Source organism: Nannobrachium achirus (assembly GCF_963921795.1).
Source record: "Nannobrachium achirus genome assembly, chromosome: 10".
Lineage (NCBI taxonomy): Eukaryota > Metazoa > Chordata > Actinopteri > Myctophiformes > Myctophidae > Nannobrachium > Nannobrachium achirus.
The window spans coordinates 34,457,936-34,483,363 of NC_137819.1; the positions used below are offsets into that span (position 1 = coordinate 34,457,936).

Genomic DNA, 25,428 nt, shown 5'->3' on the forward strand with positions numbered 1-25,428 from the left:
TCCTGATGTCCAAATGCAGGTTGCACATTTAGATTTTCTTCTCCACTGAATGTTACTGTACATGCCAAACAATATTTCATTCTGTATGACATTTAGTATTTGCATTCATCATGTGTACAGTACAGTAATAGACTCTGTGCCTCATGGCCTGTGTGTTAGTAACTATCAATAGATATGTTGACATTCAGAGTAATCATTTAAATAAATGCACCAAATGTACCATGTTATGAGCAATTCTCAATAAACATGGAAGCTGCCACGACCATTACAATTATGTTACGGTCACTAATAAGGTTAGTCATGTTGCCATTGCTTTATGTTGGGTTGGTTGTATGCAAGGTGGACTGACAGTCACAAGCAAGAAAGTGAACCCCATAGTGGTGTAAAAGAAATGGGCTACACGTCTTTGAGCCTCTTGGTCAAAGATCTGAGCGAGATGGAAATGAACAAACTCATGATGACCATGAAGCTGTTTTTTCGTTGAAAAACTGTTACTTTCAGCAATCACGATTGCATGACAAAGTATAAATTAACCGGGATTTAATTACACTCTGGTGATAAAGTACACTCAAAATTCAATATTAGATTTGTTCAATGCCATGGTTTAATCTACCCGATGTAGTATAGAAGATTGAGTGCAGCAATATGAGGCACATTTTTAAATGCAGAAAATGTACTTTTAAGGACATTACAAAGTCAGCTATACATCTATTTTTTAAATGACATCCATAATTTTGAAAACAAAATACAAAACATTTTCTCTCTTCCAAAAATGATATGGATATTACAAATCTAACATAATCCTCTTTAAGTAATCTTACAATCCCTGTTTACAAAAGTCATGTTTTGGGGGGACAGAAGCAACTAATTATTTTCTGCAAGTATTTACAAACATTATACAGCATTTTAGAAAATCTTGATTTTGAAAGATAAACTCAAATAAATGAAAACAGTATTTGCATACTCAAAACGTAAAGCCCAAGTCTGCAAGTCAGTAAAGGTTTAATGCTCTAATCACCCATTTCTGAACCAATCTCAAGCCTACAAATTTGACATAGCTCTTATGAACAGCTATAAAACCAAGAGCAGGTGGTACTTTCTGCATCCAAGTGTCACGGCTATGTTTTTCATCTCATAATCTAATCATCCGACCATAAATCTATACAATGATGGAGGACATTTCAGTTTCCTTATTGTCAATAGGGCAGGCCAAATACAGAGGTGCATTTGTCCAACAAACATCAAGATAGTACAATGGCTTCAACATTTATTTCAAAGTGGGAATAAAAATGTATAAATACTGGAGCAGCTGATCGGCACAATCAAATCACTGAAGAATAGTTAACTGGCCGCATTACTCTTTGTAGAAAGAACCAGACATCCTTTTCTCAGCATCCGAGGCTTCTGCCACTTACATAGATGCAGGTTTTCCATGTGCATTATTAAGATCATTAAATGTTATGATACAGTGTCATTTAAACGGAGCAGCAGCATACCACATAATAAAAACCACCATCAACACTTTAGCAACAGTGGGTTATCAACAGCCAGAAGCTATAGCCTGGTAAAAATGTGTCTGTGGCTGGTATGTTTCTCTACTTTAGTGAAAGAATTGGAAACTCGAAGTTACTTTCTATGCTAAATATGTAGGGCAGGGAAAAATACTGAGTGTCACATCATGTTCAGTTTTCTTTTCTCTCTTTTTTTTTTAAAGGACATGTTTGCTTATGAAGCTCTCACTACTAGCAGGCTCAGGATCTAACAATGAGAATAAGAGACACATTGGCACAGAATCCACTGGTTTAGAATCCGTTTAACAAGTTTCATTCCCCAGACAAACATTTAAAAAAAGCTTGGAATGGTAAAGTGAACAGATTCATCAAGACGGAAAAGAGAGAGACAGAGGGGGAAAAAAAGATATTAAGCTGACAGGATATCGTGTGCCGTTTTGCACATTGCCGGCAAGTGGCAAGTCACAGATGGCAGATGCACCCGGTATTCTTTCCAAAAGAGGCGTCATGATCTTTGCGTTCAAAAGTACTTCGCCCTCTCTTTTCATTACCGGGTCCATCCTTCTCTCCAGGTCCAAGATGATGTGCCCGACCAGGGAGCTTCAGATGATGATTTTCCAAGTCATCTTCCACTCATTGAGCTGGTCAATCTATCAAAACGTGATCCCCATTTGTGGTGTGTGGTGGGTCTGTGGTGCTCCCCAATAGAGCCAATCATCTCCGGACCCAGAGAATTTCCCCTTCAAAAGTTCATTTGTTAGGCAGTGGGCGCCTAAAGAGCAGGATGTGTGGTTCTGAATAAAAATAGGGTAGAAGGAAAAAAGATTAACCATCTTGTCAGCATCCCTTTTCTGGGAATGTCATAACAGGGGAACATTTTGGTGAAAATAAGCCAACATCCTGCGGTAACAGCCGAGCTACAACAAGCGCAACTCGTAGTCGCATACAACAAATATAGTTTAAGTGGTTATGAAAACATAGGGATGAGTACCACACTGGTCTGTCTCTTATAGATGTGTATTAATGGTACACAAAAATACAGAAAACACTTTTAAAATCAAGTGCCCCATTCCAAGCTAAAGTTTAAGTTGAGTTATGGGTAACAGAGATCTAAGAGAAAACACAAAATGTTCCCATCATCAATCTCTGAATATCTCTTGTCAATCTGTGCACCTTTTGAAACAGATGGTTCTGTATACCCGCTGAACATATGCTGGTTGTCAAAGGTTGCAAGTTCAGACAAGTAACCAGATAGCCATAAAACCTATGTATTCTCTTCAAATAAGAAAGGTGCAACAGCAGCTGTTGGCATTACAAACAGCCCCTAGCATTGTCTGTAGCTGGGCTTTGTCTAAAGGGTGTCCAGGGAGTGATCCACTCATGAAGCATCAGTGGACTTGTCACTGGTGTTACCAGTGGTGAAAAAGTAACTACATTTACTTAAGTACAATTTTGAGGTATTTGTACTTTACTTGAGTATTTCCAATACTTTTACTTACTCGGTCCAATACATATCAGAGGCAAATATTGTACTTTTACTCCACTACAATTATTTGAAAACATTAGTTTCTAGTTATTTTGCAGATATATTATATTATAAAACATACATAAACCACTTCAGCACTATTTTATACCGATCTACAAGTTCACAACACGGCGCGACAATTTGTAAGCTTGAAGATCTGATTTTCTTAAACTCAAACTTTTACTTTTGGTACTTTAAGTATATTAGTTTGATGCCAATACTGTAGGAAATGTTAATACTTTTCCCACCACTGGTTATTACAAGGGCCGGTAACGTGGTGTTCTATAGGTATAGCAGTTTTTGATTTGTAAACAGCACAAGGACTGGTATAGTCAGACATAAAGGCTAAAAGTAGAACACAAAAAAGGTCCTGTGGACTTTATCTATTTGATTGCAGAGTTCTTACAGTAACATTATGACTGCCTGCCTAGATACTTTCCAAACCGCCCTCAGGTATTCTAGTACAGACCTGATCGATGTGCCTAAAATGGCAAATGAAAAATATGGTCAAGCAGAATTCTGCTTCTACGGACCGACAGCTTGGAATAAACTCTCACTACACCGAAGACAGGCAGCCTCTGAGGATAGCTTTAAATCTGTGCTGTTATTCATGTCCGCACTGTTCTGAAAAATGTTTTTATGATAGTCCTTGCTGCTGATGTTTTCATTTTTTTTAATACTACTACTTTATTGTACTCATGTGTACGGTTTCTGTTAAGCATTTGTGCTTCATTTCTGCTCTGTAAAGCGCTTTGTTATTATTAACTCTGTAAAGCGCTTTGTTTGAAATAAAAGAACAGTTACTTGTTCACTTTTAACACCAAATTGAGTGATTTCTCCGTTTTTGAAATGAATTTGCCGATATGATTAGTTGCTGTTGCTTACTGGTAGCCCCCACCCCGATTATCTTGTAGTGTAAGGCCAGCTTAAGGCTATTACACGTCACACGCATGAGTTTCTGTTCATGTACTTTGAAGGAGGCGTTGGTGTCCTAAGACCTTGTTTTTGGTCAAAATGATGTTGAAAAACTAAATGTCTAGCTTTCTTGGGGTGCCGGCTGGCCTAGCAGACCAGGCACGAACCACACAGGCTCTGACACCTGACAGCGTGTCGAGGGTTCGAGTCCCGTTCATGACGACCGTTGCTGCATGTCACTCCCTCTTCACATCTCTCTTCCCATTTCCTGTCAATCTACTGTCCTATCAGGAAGGCATAAAAGCCCCAAAACAAACTTTAAAAGTATATCTTTCTTTAGCTTTTACACTAATTAATAATGACTGTAAAAGCTAAAGAAAGCTATACTTTTAAAAAACATTTTTTTCCACTGTCAAAGTCAAGGCAATTTTCATGAATTAATTCTACATTCAGTTGGTTTCCCTGAAAAGGTTTGTGCACCCCTGCACAGAAAGCTTCAATTAGAATGGATATCAACTACGGTAGGTCTGTAGTTAAATGCATCTGTGCATCACCTTAATTTTTGTGCCCAACCAAGCCACAAGTGCATGCCTCACCGCCGGTTAATGTTCTTACACATACATTACACGCAACACACTTGTCAAACTAGTTTTCACAGGGGTGGCAAAGACACTAGTCCATAAGATCTGATAACTGTAGAGGGTAGACCGAAAAACAAGACACAAGCTAGACACCGCTGCCTAGAGGAATATTTTGTGTAGGCCTATATATATATATAATAGGCTACACATTTACCATTATGTTCTAAATGGTAAATGGTGCATTTATATAGCGCCTTTACCCAAGGCACTTTACAGAGATCATGATGTTTGGGAGAACTGAGTCCACAAATATACATTTATAATATATCTCTCTATATTTCACGTCCCTGGCTGCAAATCTCGGCTATGTTGTCAGCACAGGCCAACAACACCCTTTAGTACCTGGCTGGTGGATCATGTAGTGCACCCATCCTTGGCTCTGCTGGACCCCGAGGTTCCTCCACTCAGTCTCCGACATCAAATGGGTTTTGGGGACTCGCTTAGCAATATCCTTGGGCAGCATCACATGCCTGCCGACACAGAAGGCAACAATTCCAAGATGAACGGATGACCAGTGGTGGGAAAAGTACACAAATGTCTTACTTAAGTAAAGTGAAAGTCTGGAATTGTATTGGGAACAAAATGTACTTAAAGTGCCAAAAGTTAATATGCAGAATGTCTCTTTTTATATGTATAAAAATCTTTTGAAAATAGCAGATCTACACGCTCACAATGCTAGGCATTGTGGGCTTGTAAATTGGCTATTTTCAAATAGCCAAAACATACAGGGTTTAAGTGGCCAATGTATGTTTAGTAATACAAATCTAAATCTACAAAGTAACTTGTAACTAAAGTTGTCAAATGATTGTAGTGTAGTAAAGGTACAATATTTGGATCTGAAATGTAGTGGAGTATTGGTAATTGGAAATACTCAAGTACAAATAAATACTTCAAAATTGTACAAGTAAATGTACTTAGTTACTTTCCAACACTGTCTGATGACATGACATAATCGGTCAGATGAAGAGACGAGTTGACCCAATTATGTTACGTCATCAGTCCACTAATAGATGATCGCTGTGTGGATTCAAATGAAACACCTTCCATGGTGACAGTTTAATGTGTACATTGAGCAGGTTAACTAATATGACTGTAGACTACTGTAAGGATACATTTGAATAGTTTTTATAGTAGTTTCATACCTGTACTCGTATTTCTCATCATCATATTTGTCAGAGTAGTAGATCTGTTTCTGAGACATGGCGACTGTCTGTTTAAAAAGAGCAACATGTCAACGTTATCTGGCAGTATGAAAATTCATAATTTAAAGGACGACAATGAATACAGAAGGGAGAACAGCACAAGTCAGATCTTTGCTAGTTGGCTAACAGCTAAAAAAAAACACTACTGTCTGCAAATATCTCCTTGTTATAGATATCGCTGTTAGCTCTCGCGGCGCTTGTAGTTTTGTGTAGTGCATAAAGCTTACCTTATTTGATATTTACGGTGAATATAAGGCTAGTTAATAAATTATTCCGGTGTTTAACAGTCTTGCAGTCTGTTGTTGACAGTCGGCGTGCAGCATGAAGTGAGCGAACGCTTCGCTTTTGTTTCCCTCTCGAATGTGACTTGAACCCGCCTTTCACCGTTCAAAAAACCCTCCCTGCCCCCCATTGGTCGAAGGGCCGGCGTAGGTCGCATTCCATTGGTCTGTCGTGTCTTGTCACCGGAAATGACTTTTACGTCTCCACGCAGTCTCCTGATTGGCCAGCGAAAAGGAAGCGAATGGTGATTGGTTCCTGGCGGGCAAGGGCTGTCTCTTAAATCCTTGACCATTATCAGGGCAGGGGTGTTGGTCTGCTTAGTGCTTATATTCAGTGGTGGAAAAAGTACTCAAATGTTTTCATGGTTTACTTCATTATTATAGTTATAGGTTAGGCAATGCATTGAAATTACATTAAAGTCCCACTCCACACTAAATAGTTTTGAGTTTTCAATATGTTTTTGAAGCTTATCTATGAAAATCTGGGTGGTTTTTGGCACCCACCCCCAAAATGTTCCAAAAAAGAACCTTCTTGAGTGTCAAACCTGCTTTCACAGAGAGGGGGCTCTGAAGGCAAATTTTGGGGGTAAAAATCTATTAGATGCTTTAGTTTAGAGAAAAGCAGAGTGACAGTGCTAATAGATAAGCTTCATAGATAAGCTTCAAACATATTAAAAACTAAAATTCGCATTTGATTTCCCTTTGGTTAGAAATAAAGGTGCCAACCAGTTGTAACCACCAGTGTTGGGCAATATTACTTAGAGTAATATGTTACTTATTACATATTATTAGATATTACTCCTTAAAACAGTTAAGTATGTAAACCGGAACATCCTGTCAGTTGGTCCTCGATTCCATAACACCTCAATGTCTATAGCTGACCTCAATGTCTATAGCTGACCTCAATGCCTATGGCTGACCTGCCCCATATGGAGGCTGAGTCTGACCTGCCCATATAGAGATGCCTGATGTCATCCTGCCCATATATGGAGGCTGATCTGCCCATATATGGAGATCACTAATGTCATGGACCTCCATATGGAGCTGACCAACACTGACATCATCAACTCTACATCACCCGGATCTCTATATAGGCCTATGGCTGACTCATTCTGACATCACCAGGATGACTCCCATATCTGTGAATGCCAATATTATACATTTCAGTCTAACCAATATGCCCATATCTCCATATACATGGATCTCCAAATATGGGTATCAGGGATCTCCATATATGGGTAACTGGTCTGATATATCTATCTATAAATGCGACAAATCTCTGTCTGTTTGTTTGTTTGTTTGTTTGTTTGTAATCTGCGTATCTCGAGAACCGTTCGTCCCACCGGCTTCAGATTCGGCACGCGCGTTCCCCGCTGCGGCGCGGAGTGCAGTGCCGGGCCTCGGCCCGACTCGGCATGCGGTTTTCCCGAAGCGGCGCGAAACGTTCGGAATCTCCTTACGCGGAGCTGATTGTTAACATCAGGCTGTTCCTGAGGAAATCGGCACAATCGCTGACTCATTGTGACATCACTTCATAAAAGGCTCTGACATCACGTACGCCAGGAGTCAACAAAAAATCTCTGTGAATGTGTATGTATGTATGTGAATCTCGAGAACCGTTCTTCCCACCGGCACGCGCGTTCTCCAGATATGGGCATAAAATGAATCCCCGAATGCGGAGCTGATGTCTGACATCAGAGTTTTCCGCAACCGGTACTGTGTGTGCAGAGATCTCCATATATTGGGGTTTGCATTAAAGGGTGGGGACAAAGGCTAACAGAAGGCAAACAGATGGTCAAAACGGGTCCTATGACAACATGACAACAGGTATATTGGGGTTTGCATTAAAGGGTGGGGACAAAGGCTAACAGAAGGCAAACAGATGGTCAAAACGGGTCCTATGACAACAGGTATATTGGGGTTTGCATTAAAGGGTGGGGACAAAGGCTAACAGATGGTCAAAACGGGTCCTATGACAACAGGTATATTGGGGTTTGCATTAAAGGGTGGGGCAGGCATAAAATGGACGCAAATAGACAGATATCTCCATATATGGGCATATGGGCATAAAATGGACCCAGAACTATATCTGCAGTGATCTCCATATATGGACATAAAATGGACGACGACAGACAGACAGATACAGATATCTCCATATATGGGCATAAATGGACACAGGCAAACAGATGGTCAAAACAGGTCCTATGACAACAGGTATAATGGGGTTTGCATTAAAGGGCGGGGCATTCATTCTCTATTTACATCGTTCCTGAGTTGGCCAGGTCGCCGACTAGACGCTGGGCCGCCCGAAGGGCGGCCCAGCTTCTAGTATTAATAAAGGATAAAATAAAAGTCCATATATGGGTATTCCCAGAAGATGCCCTGTTAGGGGAACCACACTAACAGAATCCATATATGGCTAAGGCAAATGGCCAAGACAGATTTTGGTATTATATACTGGTATTAGATATTACTTTTGTCCCCCATTCACCCGCAACAATAAAAAATTAAATAAACTGAAAAGAGATGTACAACAACATAATCTTTTTCGTCAGCTCCTTTTAGAACTCAATCCAATTTTGGGAATAATAATAATAAGCCAAAAGAGCAATAAAATAAAGCAGCAATCTCTCTTGACCTTTAAACTAAAACAAATTAAAAGGCAGCCAACAAAACCAGAGTAATATGTAGCCAACTATTTATTTTTTATTTTTTACATAGTAATATGGTAGGCTATAATATTACTGTTTTGGAAGAGTAGGCTAAACCCATTCACTACTCGTTACTGGGTAAATAATATTACAGTAATACATGACTAATTAATAAGTTATTACAGCCCAACACTGGTATTAAACCACAGACAACAGATGCACCCAATGTGGCACACATAAAGAGGGGGACATTATGATGAAAGACATGGTCGTGGTCATGCAACCAGCCTGGAGGGGCTGTCCACACACACACTACACACACTGGAAGGTCCCCACTGACTCCCCCAGACAGATTTAGCTCTGCATACGTGTCAGCGTAGGGCTGGTGGGAGTTTAGTATATAACGTGCTGCCACGCCACCCCAACAACTCATTGAAAAAGCACATCTATATCCATCACCTGCTACTGTCAGCTGCAAGTGTCACTCAAGCTGAGATATGCGTCGTTTTCCCTGACACGACACTTCGATCCGATTGGCTGTCTCGGCCTTAGGGGCGGCTGCAAAGTGGGCTTATCTGAAATCCCATTGGAGAAGACGCTTCCTGCGTTCCCGTGACGCAGTTTGGAGTTCCCAAAGTTACCAAGTTCACAAGAAGAAGCTTTGTGGCGTTCATTGCAAAAAAAGAGAAGAAAAACAAAACACACGTGGAATTGTGAAAGCAACGCGAGGTAAAAATGTGATTATTCGGGTATAAATGTATTGTAAAAGTAAAATAACAGGCGTGTGAAACGCCAGCGTGCATGGGTGGGCTTTATGGGAACACGGAAGAGAAGAGTGGAATTACTCAGCCACCATCCTTTGTTTACCATCATGAGTGGACCTTGACATTTGGTTGCTACAATTCCACTGCCTTTTCATTTAGGTTCGTTCGCAGGGGTTCAAATTATATAGGGAGAATAAGTGAGTACGAATGCTTGTTTTGTTTCATGTTAGTCAACGGGTTGCCTGAAGTCTGTATTTTAACGTTTGTGGTCATTTTGCTCTCTAGCTGCCAGCCTGCCACACCACACAGATTGAACAAGAAAGAGAGGGAGCCTGGGTGCATAATATGGTTCCATAAAAATACCATCAATGATGAATGCAATCAGCAATCAGTGATTTTCTAACAGTGGAGCGTTTGTTCCAGTACGAAGCAGGATGTCACCTAGCGTTATATAACTTGTGTTGATGTGGCAACAACAGCAAAGTGGTCTTTTATTCATTGCAAAGGATCCAATTGTCTGAAACTAGAATCAGTCCAAACGAAATAGTTGTGTCTTATGGATTTTAATCTTCAAACTATGATAGAGAAAACACACAGTTCGTCATTATGTTATGATACACAATAAATCTGTCTATTTGGCCTCTCCATACATTATTTAATGAATTATCTTGAATAGTAAATTACTAAAAGGCCCGACTCAGACAAAAATGTTGGCTACTGCAGGCTTGTGGTGAGGCGTGTTCAACATAGTGGTGTTATTTCTGTCGTGTCGTTTGCAGGATTCCAGATTGAACTAAGTCTTATGCTTAGTTAAGCCTGAAGAGGGCGATGTCTGACAACAGTAACAGTACAGGCAGCACCGGCTCCTCAACAAACAGTTGGACCCTCCTCTCCCCTGAGGTAAGAAAAAGCCAGCTCAGCAATCCGACCTGAGGCCTTGAATGCATAGACAAGTGACTCTCAAACTTTTTCATTTCAAGGACAATTACAAAACAAATTGGGCTTATTCATAATTTTTTACATGAAATCAGGCATTTAGGGCATGCTTTTCTGCTACTACACACTCACATGACAGCAGTTATTTACAGCAAATGCAAAGGATCAAAGCCAGCTTAAAATCTTGGAATTGCAAATGTTACTTAAGATCACTCAAGATTGAATATAGTACCCCCCCACAAACGAACACACAGTGAGACTTATTATAAAATGTGTGTTACTGCTATTCTCTTGCAGTTGTAAAATAACCCCTCAAACGATGGGTGGGCATTGGTGGCTGTGTGTGTGTGTGTGTGTGTGTGTGTGTGTGTGTGTGTGTGTGTGTGTGTGTGTGTGTGTGTGTGTGTGTGTGTGTGTGTGTGTGTGTGTGTGTGTGTGTGTGTGTGTGTGTGTGTGTGTGTGTGTGTGTGTGTGTGTGTGTGTGTGTGTGTGTGTGTGTGTGTGTGTGTGTGTGTGTGTGTGTGTGTGTGCGTGCGTGCGTGCGTGCGTGCGTGCGTGCGTGCGTGCGTGCGTGCGTGCGTGCGTGCGTGCGTGCGTGCGTGCGTGCGTGCGTGCGTGCGTGCGTGCGTGCGTGCGTGCGTGCGTGCGTGCGTGCGTGCGTGCGTGCGTGCGTGCGTGCGTGCGTGCGTGCGTGCGTGCGTGCGTGCGTGCGTGCGTGCGTGCGTGCGTGCGTGCGTGCGTGCGTCTGTGCGTCTGTGGGTGGGCCTGGTCTCATTTGCTTTAGATAAACTTGTGTGTGTGTGTAGCCTTTGCAGAACATCCCTGTGGCCTGTGATAACTCGTGTAAATGTCAAGGGGAAATTAAATCAATACAAAGTAGGTTGCAATGTCAAGGTGAGTGGAGGGTTAGTTGCTTCCTTTGGCCTTTGTCTCTACAGGAAGCTGCCGCTGAGAATCTAGGCCCAGTGGATGATGGAACTGAGAGCCTGGGCGATGTCCCTAGCCTCGCCGAGGAACTGGCAGGTACTGGCAAAGCTAAATGTGTTTTAGCTTTTGACGACTTTGGTTATTCTTTAATTTTGAAATGAGTATTGATGTTGTATTTGAACTGAAAGGTTCTTCAAATTCAGGAACGTGTCAAATGATAAAAGGTTTACAAATTCATCAGCTGTTTGACATTGTATTGATGCTATTCCAGGGGCAGCTATGGAGATCAAGCCAAGTGAGATTCCAATAGAAACTATCTTGTCTGAGGAGGGCCATCAGGTCAGTGACAATTAGATTGACATAACATAACACATATTCAGCATGCCTGTCCCCCATTACAAATAATGTATGCCCGAATCTTATGTTAATCAAATTCTCTTGAGCTAAACTGAGAACATTATCAGTGTTTATATGCGGAATGCTAATGCTATTACCTTTTTATTCTAGGTATGTCAAGAAACATCTCCAGAATCCAGCGTGGGCCCAGTACCTTCCAGCCCCACTCTGTCACATCCTCCTCCCATTGAGCCCTTTCTCCCCCTGGACTATGACACAGAGAGCCAGGCTCCAGTTATCCACGACATGGTAACCAGCTCCCCCAGTGACAATGACCAATTGTTGGGTGCCATACCATTTGTCACCAACATCAGTGTGGGAGCTGTACTTGACATTCCTTTCGCTGAACCCCTTCCAGAGGAGCTTGAGCTTGATGTTGAGCCTGAGCCTCAACTTGAGCCAGAGTCGAGCCCTGCTCCTTATGTGCCAGAGGTCACCACCCCTGCAGAACCTGTGCCTGACACCCCAACTGATATAGGGCCTGTTGCTGAAATGCCTGTTGTGGAAAGTGTTGACCCTGTCACAGAACTAGAGGTTAGCATTCCGGTGGAAACCCTTACCCCCAGCGAGCCACCTTCCCATGTTGATGCCAGTGTTAGCCCAGCTTCAGGGAGTTCTGATCCGCCAAGTCCAGTCACAGAGACCTCAATACCAGAGGCCGAAACACCAAAATCCTCTGCACCAGAGACCTTGGTCTCAGACACCTCAGCACCAAAGGCCTTTGTGTCAGAGGCCTCAGCACCAGAAGGCTTGGTGTCGGATGCCTCACTGCCAGAGGGCTTGGTGTCGGAGGCCTCAGCACCAGAGGCCTTGGTATCAGCACCAGAGATGGTCGGACCAAATGAGACGGCAGAAGAGGAAACAGCAGTAGAGAAGGATGAAATGGAGCTGCCTGAGAAAGTGACCCAGGCTGTGGAAGTAGAAGGTACAGTATGGGATTATTCAAGATGCCATCAGAACCACTACTTCTCCTTGAGTGCACATACACTGGGGGGTAGTAGCTTTAAACATTTAGCATAATCTTGGTCATTGTAAAAAAACGAATTGTCCATTCTGAAAGCAGTAGGGTGAAATGAGCTATGAGTATTACTATTTTTATTATGTAATAATTTCTGCTTGCCTGTCCTTGTCAGGAAGTAGATACTGGTGCTGGCTACTGTTATCCCTATAGTGGGATTATGCTGGCATATATTCGTGCTGCATCTAATCAGCTACCTGTCGGCTGATTTTAGAACTGATACTGATGTTGAGAAAAACTTTCACACACCTTGAGCAGGTGCATAGGCAAAGTGCACTTCAATAATACGCCTGGACTGATACTGATGACATTATGGTACACACCAGAAGACTTTCAAACCTGATTTATACTTCCTACAAAAATTGCCGATCTACATCAAATCTTCGTTATAGCAATTGTTTTGCCCCGTGTTTCAGCCTGTTACCACAAAGATGAAAAACAATGCTCGTGCACGGTAATGAACCTGTGCGTTGTGGAGGTGAGTTGCAGCCTGCGGGTGCGCTCTCTGACTGGAGCAGACAGGAGACAACTCTGTCTTGCATTTCATCCAGACATTGAGTCACAAAACATTGTATGGCTAGATTGGCAACAGCAGGGGAGCTAAATGATGTGAAGAGAGCGAGCACATTTGCTGATTGTTGGTGTTGTACCTATAGTCACTGCACATATTATGTGAAATTTGATCTCAGTATTTACCCTTCCTAAATATTAAGAGCAGTTGGCACTATTGATACAGCATCTGATAAGCAGTTAGGGGTTAAATGTCTTGCTCATGGACATTTAAACACACAGACAATGCCATAAGCAGTAGATCTCAAAACATACTTGCATACATTTAACAAGGATAAAATGAGTGCATGGCGACCTTTTGCTTTTAACCTTGACCTCTGAATGAGGTCCCGGACCGGTTATATTTCTCATGAGATGGGTGTCCTTAAATTATACATTAGTGGCCTGGACGGCTAGGGCTTCTGATGTCCCGATCCTGACGACCTTTACTGCGTGTCACTCCCCTTCTCTCTCTCCCCATTTACTGTCGGTCTACTGTCTACTGGCAAAAGAATATCTTGGGGGAGAAAAAAACGTACACATTTGTTTTGTGTGGACTGAGAGAATTAGAAAAGGGCAATGTATGGAACAACTTGTGAATGTTTCATTTCTGCAGCAGGCTGGTGATTGCCAAGCAGGCATTCACCCTGCAAAGAAATTAAACGCCTTCAAGCATGAAATTAATATTGTTGAAATTTATTGAGAAAATACATTTCTTTGAGTTTCATTGTATATATCTTATTCAATTCACATTTTTACTTTACTAGAAATGCCCCTTTATTTGTGTTTTCACTGAGCTTTTGATATTTTGTTGGAGGTCTGCCAATTAATGATTTGTTGAGTGTGCTTTTCGGAACCTCTTGCACTGAGCTTTTCCTCTGATCAATAGAAACAGTGTCTGTCGGTATCTAGCAGAAGAACTGGCTACGATGATTTATTGTGGTAGACTTCAGGCCATTACTGAACTCAGTATCTTTAAAATTTAGGCCCACGTGTATTATCTGGTTATTTAAAACGTGTACACTCTATATATACAGTACTTTACGTACATCTATCATTTTAGCTTTTTTCTTATGTGTCTCATTTTCAGCTCGCGCTCAAACATCCAGTAGTTTTGACTTCATTAGAGGTGACAGCAGCAGTGATGACGATGGTCTAAGAAGGAGGAATGTGCCGTTCTCTGAAGCCCCAAGACCAAAAACATCGGATGAGGATGACGAGGAGGAGGAGGCTGCGTTCGAGCTGGTGCAGAGGAAGGAGGAGAAGAGTGGGTTCTCTATGAACACATGCATTGTTGCTGCTCTGGTTGTACTCTGCCTGGGCTCCCTTTTCCTCTCAGGTGAGTTCAGATAACAGATGTTAATCTACTCCACCTGGCTTAAAATCTGTTACAGATTTTAATGTGATTTAAAGGGGTTGGCGTGAGTATGTTTAATTGAAGGCACTTAAATGTGAATGGTCTTTTAGACATAATCCTTGAACCATGATCTCTAAATCCTCATCTGTGTCAAACTGCGTTTCACACACGGCCCTCAATTTTCAGTGATGCATTCTTAAAGGATCTTATCAGTGGTCTGGCATGTGTAGCCCATTGACTATGACTCACAGTATACTTGAAATTACCGCAGACCAAAGAATGAGGCTGGGTTTGTTGTATGTGTTGTTGTCAAACACGGCAATACAATTTTAATATAAGAAGATCGGGAGAGAGAGAGAAGTTATACAGGACACAGGATAAGCAGGTGAATTCAGAAGTGATTAAACAAAAATGAGCAAACAAAATTAGAATTGGAAAAATGCACTGACCTTTAAGGTCATTGAGGGTTCTATGGTAGGGTGCAAAATACTGAAAATGAACGATTAATCTCAGACTGTTTGATTGGATTGTTTAGAATTTCTGACTGCAATTCTTACTAGAATATTGTTTAAAGTTATAATATATCAACAGGTGTCTTCACTGACTTGGATAATGGTAGGTCTAATGGCAAAAATAAGATGTTTCAGCTTTAGTGTCTGTCTAGTTGTCTTTAGCTCTCCATAGATACTAATAATCTGGTCTGACTCTTCATGCACCATCAGCATCAACCTTCCATGCACTCACACATCTACCGTTGTGCACAGCGAAATCCTGAATGTCTGCCAGTTAGTGCTCAGACTGTGACAGTGCTCTCTTGGTTTCCTGTCTCTCTTGACAAAATCAGAATCAGTTTGTAAACAAACTAGTAGGTGGTATTTCCGGGTGGATATGTCTTGTCTATGGATATCTACGCAATATAAGATAAAGTGTTGAGTGCATTACCTACATCTGCTTGGTTAACATGTGGATATTTAGAACTACATAATATATATAATTCTCAATAGCAATATCGTATGTGTTCTGAACAAAGAAGGTGCTGCTGGAGCAACTCGGACGATTAGAATCTTTTTATTTGGATCACAGGGTGCAAAGCACAGAAAAGAATGACGTTTCCATGTCAGATACATCTTCGTCAGGGCATACAGTATGTGTTATTTTCTTACAAAAAATAAGGTTAACGAATAATACTGCCTCAAGTGGCGCCAAGTTACCCACCAGACAGTACAGTATGTATTATTTAGTAGTGATGATGTCATTAAATGCCCTTCAGTATATTCTCCTGTCTAAGAAACAAATACAAAATTACAGAATTTGACCTAGAAGATACACTTTTCACTCTTAGTTGTATTCATACACAGGATTTTGCTGTGTAGCAATACACCACTCATCGTGTAACATGCCTTGTGGTTACCAGTGTTATGCCCCCTTTGCATTGTGTAACAATGTGTTCTGAAGTTGAGAATATAATAACCCATAACAGTTTTTTGGTTAAGTTTATTACGTTTAAAATGTTTTGGTTAAGTTTATTACGTTTAACATTTTTCTGTAACAAAGCTAAGGTCTGTAGAGTCTGTGTGTAGTACCAGAGTTCATAAAATGAGTATTTAACAAAACCCGGCATTTGGTATTCTAAGAGGCCTTGGCAGCGACATGGCAATAAAGATTGTCTGTTGTAACGCAAGTGAAACATGTTGTGTGTTACTTTCTTATTTGACAGATGACACTGATTACACCGAACTGAGCGACGGAGAACAAAACCAGGTCTGTCCTTGATTTGTCACCTTCTTGTCTCTCTTCACCCTCATGTTTTCAGTGTTGTGTCAACTTGTGTGGTATGTATCTGTATCTATAGACGGACAGTGATGAGTAAAGAAAATTGCCTTGAAATTAAGAAATGGTACAAAGAGAACTTGATAGACAATGAATCATTGTAATGAGGTGGTTGTTCATTTGCTAATTAATTTGGATTTTTCAAACAGGGCTGGCCTAATGGTGATCCACAGTATATAAAAGAGCTACTGGAAAAACTGGCACAGGAAAACCAACACATCTCTCAACTTGAAGCACAGCTACAGGTCGGTGTATAAAACCTATTCACAAAACCTTTCTTACTGTACATTCTTCTTACTTTTGTTCTCAATAAAAGAGCCTATGAAAAACAAACGTGGGATTTATGAAACGTGCGCAGTCCTTCCAGTTTGAGTGTGCTCAAGGTGTACCCATTTAATGCCAAGTGTTACTAAATTGGATGCTGTTCATTTAGATTTGCATAGTTATACAGTATACACCCTGTCAACACCAGTAAATATGTCAGCCTTGTAACCAGTCTAGATAGTCTGTACATATTGATTGTTCATTGACAAAAGATATACAGTAGGTTCATATTTTGGTGTCAGATTATACATTATACTTAGCCTATTTTATATTTATATTCATATTTTAAAGACAAACCTTTCAAGCTCTGAAATAGATGTTTTATGCTTCTGCGTGGCTGAAAAAAGAATCCTAATTTTAAAGAAGTTACTAATGCTGTTAACTCTGACAGGTTTTTCTTAGTTGTTTTGGTACATTTCTCAGATGAGAATTGAAATGAGAATTGAACTGTATCTCCACATTATCTAATCACACACCACACCCCTTTGGAACATTCATGCAATTTATCATATATATATATATTTATACACCTACTATAATCTTCTTCTGTTTCCTCCTGCCTTATCAATTGCTTATGTCATGTTGATCAAAATGCATTATACTGGTACATTTTTGGGGGGTAAATTAGTTTTACCCCCAAAACAAATGGACATGAATTCCTTGACATGCCAAATGGTTGAACCAGTTGTCATTATCTGTCAAACATATTTTCCATATGTTTGACAAATGCTATATGCCTTTTGTCAGTAGGTGTAGTAAACGCATGGCTACCCGAGGCTAGAGGTGTAGAGACAGAGAGGCTGCAATGTAATAACTCTGTTCCTTAGTTCTGCCTAAGGGGTGTTAACTACATATGTTTACATTTCTAATTTTGTACTTTCCCCCCTTGTTAGCTATGCATTGCTGCAAAACTGTCTTGTATTTTTCTTTTCTTCATTGCAATGACATGGTCTGTCAGCAAATTACAGTACCAACAGTAAAAGCCTAAATGTGAATCCAGTCCAATCTCTTCCAATCAAACTCCACAGTAATGTGTAAGTTTGGAGGTCGACAGTGATCACTGATGTATGCCATACATGTATGCCAAGTTGGCATTTTCAGTAATTTTCATAAAAACCTTAGCAAGGTTTACATAAAACATACAGTACTTACAGCATAGTGAGCATACATTGTTGACAACATGGCTAAACATTTTGACTAAGGACTTTCAGATAGGACTGGTAGCCTATATTCATTGACATTAAATATTTCCTTTTGAGAGAGAAACTAAGGATTTTGAGCAAGTTACCGGCTTTTGCAAGTAATGCATTGTGTGGTGCAGTTTGTACAGAATTGTTTCTTGAAAGGCAACTACTGTTTTGCAAATATTAAGGATGATTTGAGCAACGTGCCAAAGCAATTGAGAAGAACTGTAATCATTACCATTCTATTTGTACTAATATATTAAGTGTGTACAATTGTGTTTGACTGGGTATAGATAGTTATGCTGCTCTGGCTTCTAAATTTGCTGCTGTCTGACTCTGAATATCCAATTGTCTTCTTGTAAATTATGTTTTTTATTCAGTTAGTAAGGTTGAAGGTGTATTTTTTCCCCCGGTCTTTATAATATGAAGGCACCGAAAGTAGCTGTGCACGCTATGATGTAGCGTGTATACACATGGTGCGCTTAATATGGTTATATTCAGTATTATAAAATTACTGACATGTGTTCTTGTTCTTAATAGGACATTTTGCACTATTTTGCACAAAGACAATTCTAAATATAAGTCACATCATCATAATACTTCCTGAATGTTTCCAAACCAGTATTTTGATTGTTTGAAAGATACTTTTTTTTTTACAGAATACAAACCATTGTTTCTATGAACCACATGACTTTGTATCTAATATATTATTATATATAGTTTATTATACTATTGTGTGCTGTGTGACCTTTTTAAAGCAATTTAACTTGACCCCTTTTTCTCTCCTATTTCAGTCCCAGAAAGAAGGATTAGATTTGGCACTGAAAGCAGCAGCAGCAGCAACAGCAAAGGATGGTGAAAATGTTAGAGAGGATGTTGAAAAAGAGAACATCAAGATGAAAGAAGAGTTGTCCTCCCTACCTGGCCTGAAGGAAGAGTTGGAGACTCTAAGGTCCAGGGTTACTGAACTCACACAGCTCACAGGTATACTGCACAGAACACTGTGCTATTTATTTTTTGGAGCTGTGTGAAGCACAGGCTCCCTATACGTGGCCGTGTGGGTCTGTCTGTGTGTCTGTCTGTGTGTGTGTCTGTATGTAGCCTGAACTTCCTAAACTTCGGCACGCCACTAGTCCCACAGTTTTGCCACCACACACTCGCGCCATATGTCAAATCGAACGGCTTACTCGGGAATCGTGGGCTATTACTTTTCTAAGAGAAAGGTTCTATAGTTTAATTGATATTAATTTATTAGTGAATTAATTTTCCCCATTGACTTATAATGGGAATCGCAAAAACTCACATTCAATTATTTGTCTCTCGCAAACCATAGGGGCTAGAGTTTCAAGACTTGGAGAGGAGGTTCATAATGATTTCAAGGATTAAATAAAAAATAATTGTGTCATTTGGCCGCATGGTGGCGCCATAACACCCCACTTTACGTTTTGGCCTGTAACTCTTGAACCGTAGGTCGGAAAATTAAAAATATTTTTTTCCCTGGATTCCTTGGGTCATGACGCATCTCCCCATATAGGCCACGCCCATTTGCGCCATGATAGATTTTCCGCCATCTTGAATTTTCTCCAAAACACACTTTTTGCTCCTTTTCCTACATATTTTCTTCAAATGTCACAAAAATCGGTACACATGATCCACACACACACACACACACACACACACACACACACACACACACACACACACACACACACACACACACACACACACACAGCTCCACTTCACACGGGTGTGATTTTATCCCATGCTAGACTAAAGCCCCTCAATGATAATGGGTATTACAGTGAAAGTGATTGATTGAAATGTTTAATTACCTTTTTGAGTATTGAGATAGTGATGTTTAATGAAATTCACTGTTTTATTAGTTTAATTATTACACTTTAGTTTGTACTAGTGATGCTCCAATCGATCGCCCACTGATTTTAAATCGGACGATTTTCACTCCAAATAACTTGATCAGTTTTTGCTCAACTAACTGATCCAGAAAACCAATCTTCCTATCTTAAAGGTATCTTTATCTCGACAGTGGTGTCAACTAATCATTTTGTTTTACACAAGTCATATCCAGGCTTCCAGGGATACTTTGTACCAATATTTTCCATTATTTAACACTACAATCATTCCCTGTCAAATGATATGCCATCTTATTCAGCAATTCTTAAAATGACCATTCAATTATAGATTGAGGTAATTGATTAGAGAAATTCTGGTTTCCTCAGTGCATTGCTGGTGCCACTTTCAGATTATTATTTTATCAATCCATAAATAGTGTTTCTTGAAATATGAATTAATATAAGTAACTGTAGTTACCATACTTATTTACAGCAATATATAATCCCCTAAACATTTATGTTTTTCCTTGTTGTTTTTTCTGCTTTAGAACACTTCATTTGAAGGGCTACATAGTCACATATATACAGGGCATACATACTGAGGAACACACAGAATTACAATGTCAATCGTCATAAAGTTCCAATGAAGCGATATGGGGAAAAACAAAACAAACAAACAAACAACAAATTATTAAAATGAACATGATGCTTCCTCCGCAGCTAATCCAGCCACACCAACACCTACGCCAGCACCTGCACCAACACCTGCATCAAACCCAAATACTCAGCCCCAACCTGGGAAGAGCAGCGAGAACGGAGCAGCCGGACCTGAGAAGAAGGGAGACTCCAGAGATGGAAGCAGCCTGAAGGAAGAACTCCAAAGGCAAAGGGTTCTCCTAGAGGAGAGCAGGAAGAGGCTGGAGGGGATGAAGAAGAGGGAGGGAGGTCATAAGAAGGGTGTGAGGGACAGCCTGGAGGAGATCCAGAAGAGGCTGTCTGAGCAGGTTGACAAGCTGGGCAGGAAGAAGCCGTGGGAGTCAAAGTGGCCTGGGAACAAAGAAAAAGAGGCCAGCAGGGAACACTGGAAGAAAGATGAGAAGAAAGAATGGAGGGGAGAGAAGGAGGGGAAGCACTCCAAAAACGGAGGCCGGAGAGAGAAAGAGGAGAGGAGAGAGAAGGACTGGAAGTCGAACAAGCAAAACTCTCATAAAGAGGCATGGAGGAAAAACCAGGACGAGTGGGCGAGGAAGAAGGACGAGCGCAGGATGGACAGGGATAACAGAAGGAAGGAGAAAATCTGGCAAAGCCCACCAACAAAGACCTCCCACAGCCACCATCAACACCAACAGAACCATCACCAGTCTCACCAGTACAACCACGACGACTTCTGGAAGCACCAGCAGGCGAAGCTCCGTCGCATTGTCCGCCCCCTGGTGGGATGCAACAGTGTGGAGGACTGCGCCACCAAGGAGGGTCTCTACCCTGTGGAGCTGTCTGAATTCGAAGAGCTGCTGGAGGGCTACCTGAGCAAGCTGGAAGGTGCTCCGACGGATAGCAAAGACCAGATCCGCAAGCTGACGGCGGAGTTCTTCAAAGGCGGCGTGTTCACCCATGACCAGGTTCTGTTTGCCGACTTCGCAGAGGATGTGGCAGACATCCTGGAGGACATTGCAGACAATTTGGAGGATGGCGGGTCGGACAACAATGACAGTCTGGAGGAGGAGATGGAGGAGTTTGAGCGCGAGGCCCTTTGGAAGTTTTCAGCCACAGCATAGATGGAAACCGAGCGGAACCGAGACAGAACAGAAGGCAAACAAGGTACAATGGCAGTGGTGGCTTCACAGCAGGACATGTATTCCCTACTCTCTCTAAAGAGCTGTAATTGTTGTAGAAAATGCTTTTGGCACGAAGAGTGATCTTGCCTCTCATAAATGTTTCCCTCTGAGTCTCCGGTTATAAGCTAGAGTTGTGACGTAGCGTGTTGTTGCTGACCTCTGCCAGGTAAGCCACCCCCAAGCAAAAGTTCCACAGTTGTGTTGTGTTGTGTGGATTGGCCTAAGATGTATAGTGTTTTCTCAACACTTGTGTATTGCATGTTGTAGTTCATTATGTGAGTTCAGAATTTTTCAAATGTCCAGATCACAAAGAGAATAAACATGGTTAGATAAAAGCTGTATAAGAAACACAAAGGGGTTAAAAAAAGCATTCTAGGTTCTAATTCTAACGTTCATTTTGACCAGATCAAGGCAACTCAATATCCCAAAAGTACGCGGATTTGACTTTCAAATACTTTGTTGTGATTGTCTCCTCTGTCTGTTACTGTTTATCAATCTACAGTACAGACCCACCCCGACCCACTCTCATACAGTGCACCAAGCAGGTTAAAACAAACATTCTTTTTTTATGTATTTGCCCCAAGTCCAGTGCAAAGTAGCCAAAGTAAAGTAGCTTGTGGATCTCTTCCCAGATAACGGCAATCAGAGCAGGACAGACCAGTTCTGAGACAGCAGCTCACTGTGTGCTGTAGCAGAGCCCTTTAGCACTTGGCCTCTGTGTTTGACTGATGTCTGTTAGTTACCCTGCCTAGTCAAAGTGTCAGTTTGGCAAAGTCTCATCACATGTTTCATTTTAATTGCTGCTCAAACAATGCATAAGGGGGGGAAAAACAATAGCCATAGAGAAATTGTCAACTGCTAAAATGCTTTGGCACTTTGTTTGATAGATTTACATTTACTAAATATAATTATTTTTTTTCGTTACTGCAATTCATCTTTTCTCAACCACTAGCTCTTGGTAATGTTGTGACACAGCCATCAGAACATCCAATAAAAATAATAGATTGCCACTCATAGCCTTAAATTGATTATAAGGTGTTAAGCAAACTGCAGAAATTGCTCCCATGAACCAAAATATTCCTTCATTGAATTATTTAATTGCCCAAATAGAATTGACTACCAAAATTATTTTCTAATAGGATTTTCTTCCTTCATTTGAAACTCCCAGGCTAAAGATATTTTAAAAAGTACACACAATATGGGCATACAGAATTGCATTTCAATGATGGATGTATTGCCAAAAAAAAGGGGGGGTGGGGGGCAGACAATTTATTATTTTTGGAATATTTGTTATTTTCTTGTAGTTGTATTGTAGTTTCCCCTTCTCCCTTTTCGGTGGATGTGAAGTTAATTTTGATTTTAAAGTTATTTTAAATATATAAATCTTTGGTACTGTTACTGTGCAATGTTCTTTTTCTGTTGTTGAAACGGGCTGTGTAAAAATCCCAGAAAGTGTACATTGAATGTGAAAATATTAAGTTATATGTCATTTTGGTTTTCAAAAAGCTTTTTGCTAGCTGCTGCTTATGTGCCTTTGTTTGAAAAAGAAATTTCTTTCATAGAGGATGTTTCATACGTTGGATTAAGTATATTCCACACGCTGAAAGCACACTAGTTTACACTGTTTGACATGGTACTGCTATTTCTAGGGCAGAGAACGAATGTAAAATTTTACAAAGTATTCATTAGTTTGATTCTTTTCCTTAAAACCAGTCTTCTCTGTTGTACGGTATGTACAGAGAAACAGCTGTGGGATATTTTGCTTTCATTTAATCCTGCCAATGCTAAGGGCAAAGGCATTATAGATTGGTTTACTACACACAGAGGAATCCTACAGTGAAGCACATTTCTAAAACATTGATTGTTCTTTGAGTTGTCTCATTTTCTTTTCTAGAGCAGGGGTCTTCAACAGGGGGTCCAGGACTCCTATGGGGTCCTCAGAGTTACTACAGGGGGTCCTCCAAATCTTGCCATCCTTTTTATATTAACTTGAACCCTAGTGTCCATATTCTGAGAACTGTAGCCAAAAATAGCAGATGCTTGTGGATCGGCTATTTTTGGCAAAGAGGTTTGGTGTAGAGGGGAAAAATCAGATTAAGTAGGTTACAGAGGGAAAGGTCATGTTTGACTTAAGTTTTGACTGTTGTTCACATGGTTAAATATCTGAAAGCACAAATTGACATGAATCCAAAATACACTCATGATTGTGCTGTCAAACTATGAAAAGGTCATGATGGGGGTCCCTGCTTCATCTCTCGCTCAACTAGGGGGTCATTGGCCTGAAAACGTTGAAGACCCCTGTTCTAGAGAATACAGGCTTTGTGATTAGGAATAATATAGGACCTGTCTCCTGTGCATCAAGTTGTTTCTTAAATGTATTGATACATTTCAGTGTTTAATTTTCCTAGTCACAAATCATGTCTTCTCTTAGCAGGTTAAATTTAATAAAGGTTTCACAATTGACAACCCCTTTTGTCTTTTTTTTTGTTTAAGCCACTTGTAAAACGATTCACTGCTGTGGTTTGAAATCATATGATATGTCTATCAATAATCAATTCTAAAGCTGGACTGGGCTGGAGCCTTTAATGGCTGGGCCATTAAAAAGTATACATTTCAACATTTTGTCCATATTTCCAGGGACAAATTATGACAGGGCTAGATTAATCCGTTTTGGTATCCCATCTGGGCTGCCACTCATGCATTGGGGCAGGATAATGACCTTTTGGTCCATATGAATGGACCAAACCGTTCCGTTCATTTAACTTCAAAGTATCAAAGTTTGGATATTTTAAGTGGTAGTGGTATCGATATAGCCTGGCATGGCAAGAGACTAATATCACAGATGGCAATTTCTTTTCTTTTTCTTTTTTTTGTTGCAATTGCAGATTTGTCTGGTTTCCAGGCTAGTATCGTTATGAAGAAATTCCCAATGCCCAGATTGGTATGCAGGCTTAGAGTACTGTTTGAGGTAGAAAGTCTAAATGACCGGCAGCCATGTCATAGCTGTGATACCAGACTGAGGTATTTAAGTTGTGATGAAATAGTATGAGTAGTCCCTTACTCATACACAGGTACACACACAGGCATTTCCTGGCAGGTGACACAACCAGTGGGGCAAGGTCATCCCAGTCTGGATATGTCGACAAGTCAAGACACCAGTGTTGACTTCAATGTTTGACAGATAACTGTACTTGTGTGTGCTGAAAGAGACATGCTCTACATTCTTTAGAGGAGTCATCAAAGACAGGTGCACACGACAGCATTTTCTGTTTACTTCTCTGGTGACATATTTATTTGTCCAGGAGGTGTGTAGTATCTTTTTAACGAGACTGATCTGACCAAGAAAAGTATCAGCAGTGCAGCACATTCAGTTACAGAAGCAATGTAAAAAGAAAACTAGACTAGGTCAATAATGGCGTGGATCACGTGGATCTCAGACGTCATGTGGCTGTTCTAGGATGTTTTGTCATTGTCTCCACCAGCCGAAGGCATGGGGGAAGAGTATGTTTTCGTCTCCGTGCGTCCGTCCGCCCGTCCGTCCTCGCAGTTTGTTACCACCTAATCTCAGTCGCCGTTGACCCACATTTTTCAAATGGGCCTGTTCTAGCGCCACCATGAGGCCGATGTTTGCAAAGCACATTTCTGTACACCACTCTTACAGATTTTGTCCAAAAATCCTACAAATCGGTAGGCAGTAATAATTATATCTCGACAGTCATGTGATCGACACGG

The 25,428-nt window shown here is 40.8% G+C and overlaps 2 protein-coding genes across 5 annotated transcripts; one reads left to right on the top strand and one right to left on the bottom strand.

Annotated features, from left to right (window-relative positions):
• Positions 1-1,283: 1,283 nt before the first annotated feature.
• cks1b (CDC28 protein kinase regulatory subunit 1B) lies at positions 1,284-6,085 on the bottom strand. The gene is made up of 4 exons (XM_080735977.1): positions 6,022-6,085; positions 5,735-5,802; positions 4,935-5,062; positions 1,284-2,305 (listed from the first exon to the last, which is right to left on the bottom strand). Exons 2-4 carry the CDS (start codon positions 5,791-5,793, stop codon positions 2,262-2,264), a joined length of 231 nt encoding a protein of 76 aa, XP_080592103.1. The 5' UTR covers positions 5,794-5,802; positions 6,022-6,085; the 3' UTR covers positions 1,284-2,261.
• A 3,253-nt stretch (positions 6,086-9,338) lies between these two features.
• pbxip1a (pre-B-cell leukemia homeobox interacting protein 1a) lies at positions 9,339-24,162 on the top strand. Of its 4 annotated transcripts, none has more exons than XM_080735959.1 (11): positions 9,339-9,455; positions 10,270-10,390; positions 11,365-11,449; positions 11,625-11,692; positions 11,861-12,674; positions 14,407-14,655; positions 15,265-15,288; positions 16,391-16,434; positions 16,653-16,748; positions 18,806-18,995; positions 20,582-24,162. In XM_080735959.1, the coding sequence occupies exons 2-11, from the start codon at positions 10,319-10,321 to the stop codon at positions 21,634-21,636; spliced, it is 2,697 nt and encodes an 898-aa protein (XP_080592085.1). In that variant the 5' UTR covers positions 9,339-9,455; positions 10,270-10,318; the 3' UTR covers positions 21,637-24,162. The 4 variants fall into 4 exon arrangements, with proteins under 4 accessions (XP_080592085.1, XP_080592088.1, XP_080592086.1 ...); XM_080735960.1 differs by lacking the exon at positions 9,339-9,455 and adding an exon at positions 9,582-9,687; XM_080735961.1 differs by lacking the exon at positions 9,339-9,455 and adding an exon at positions 9,783-9,912.
• Positions 24,163-25,428: the final 1,266 nt, after the last annotated feature.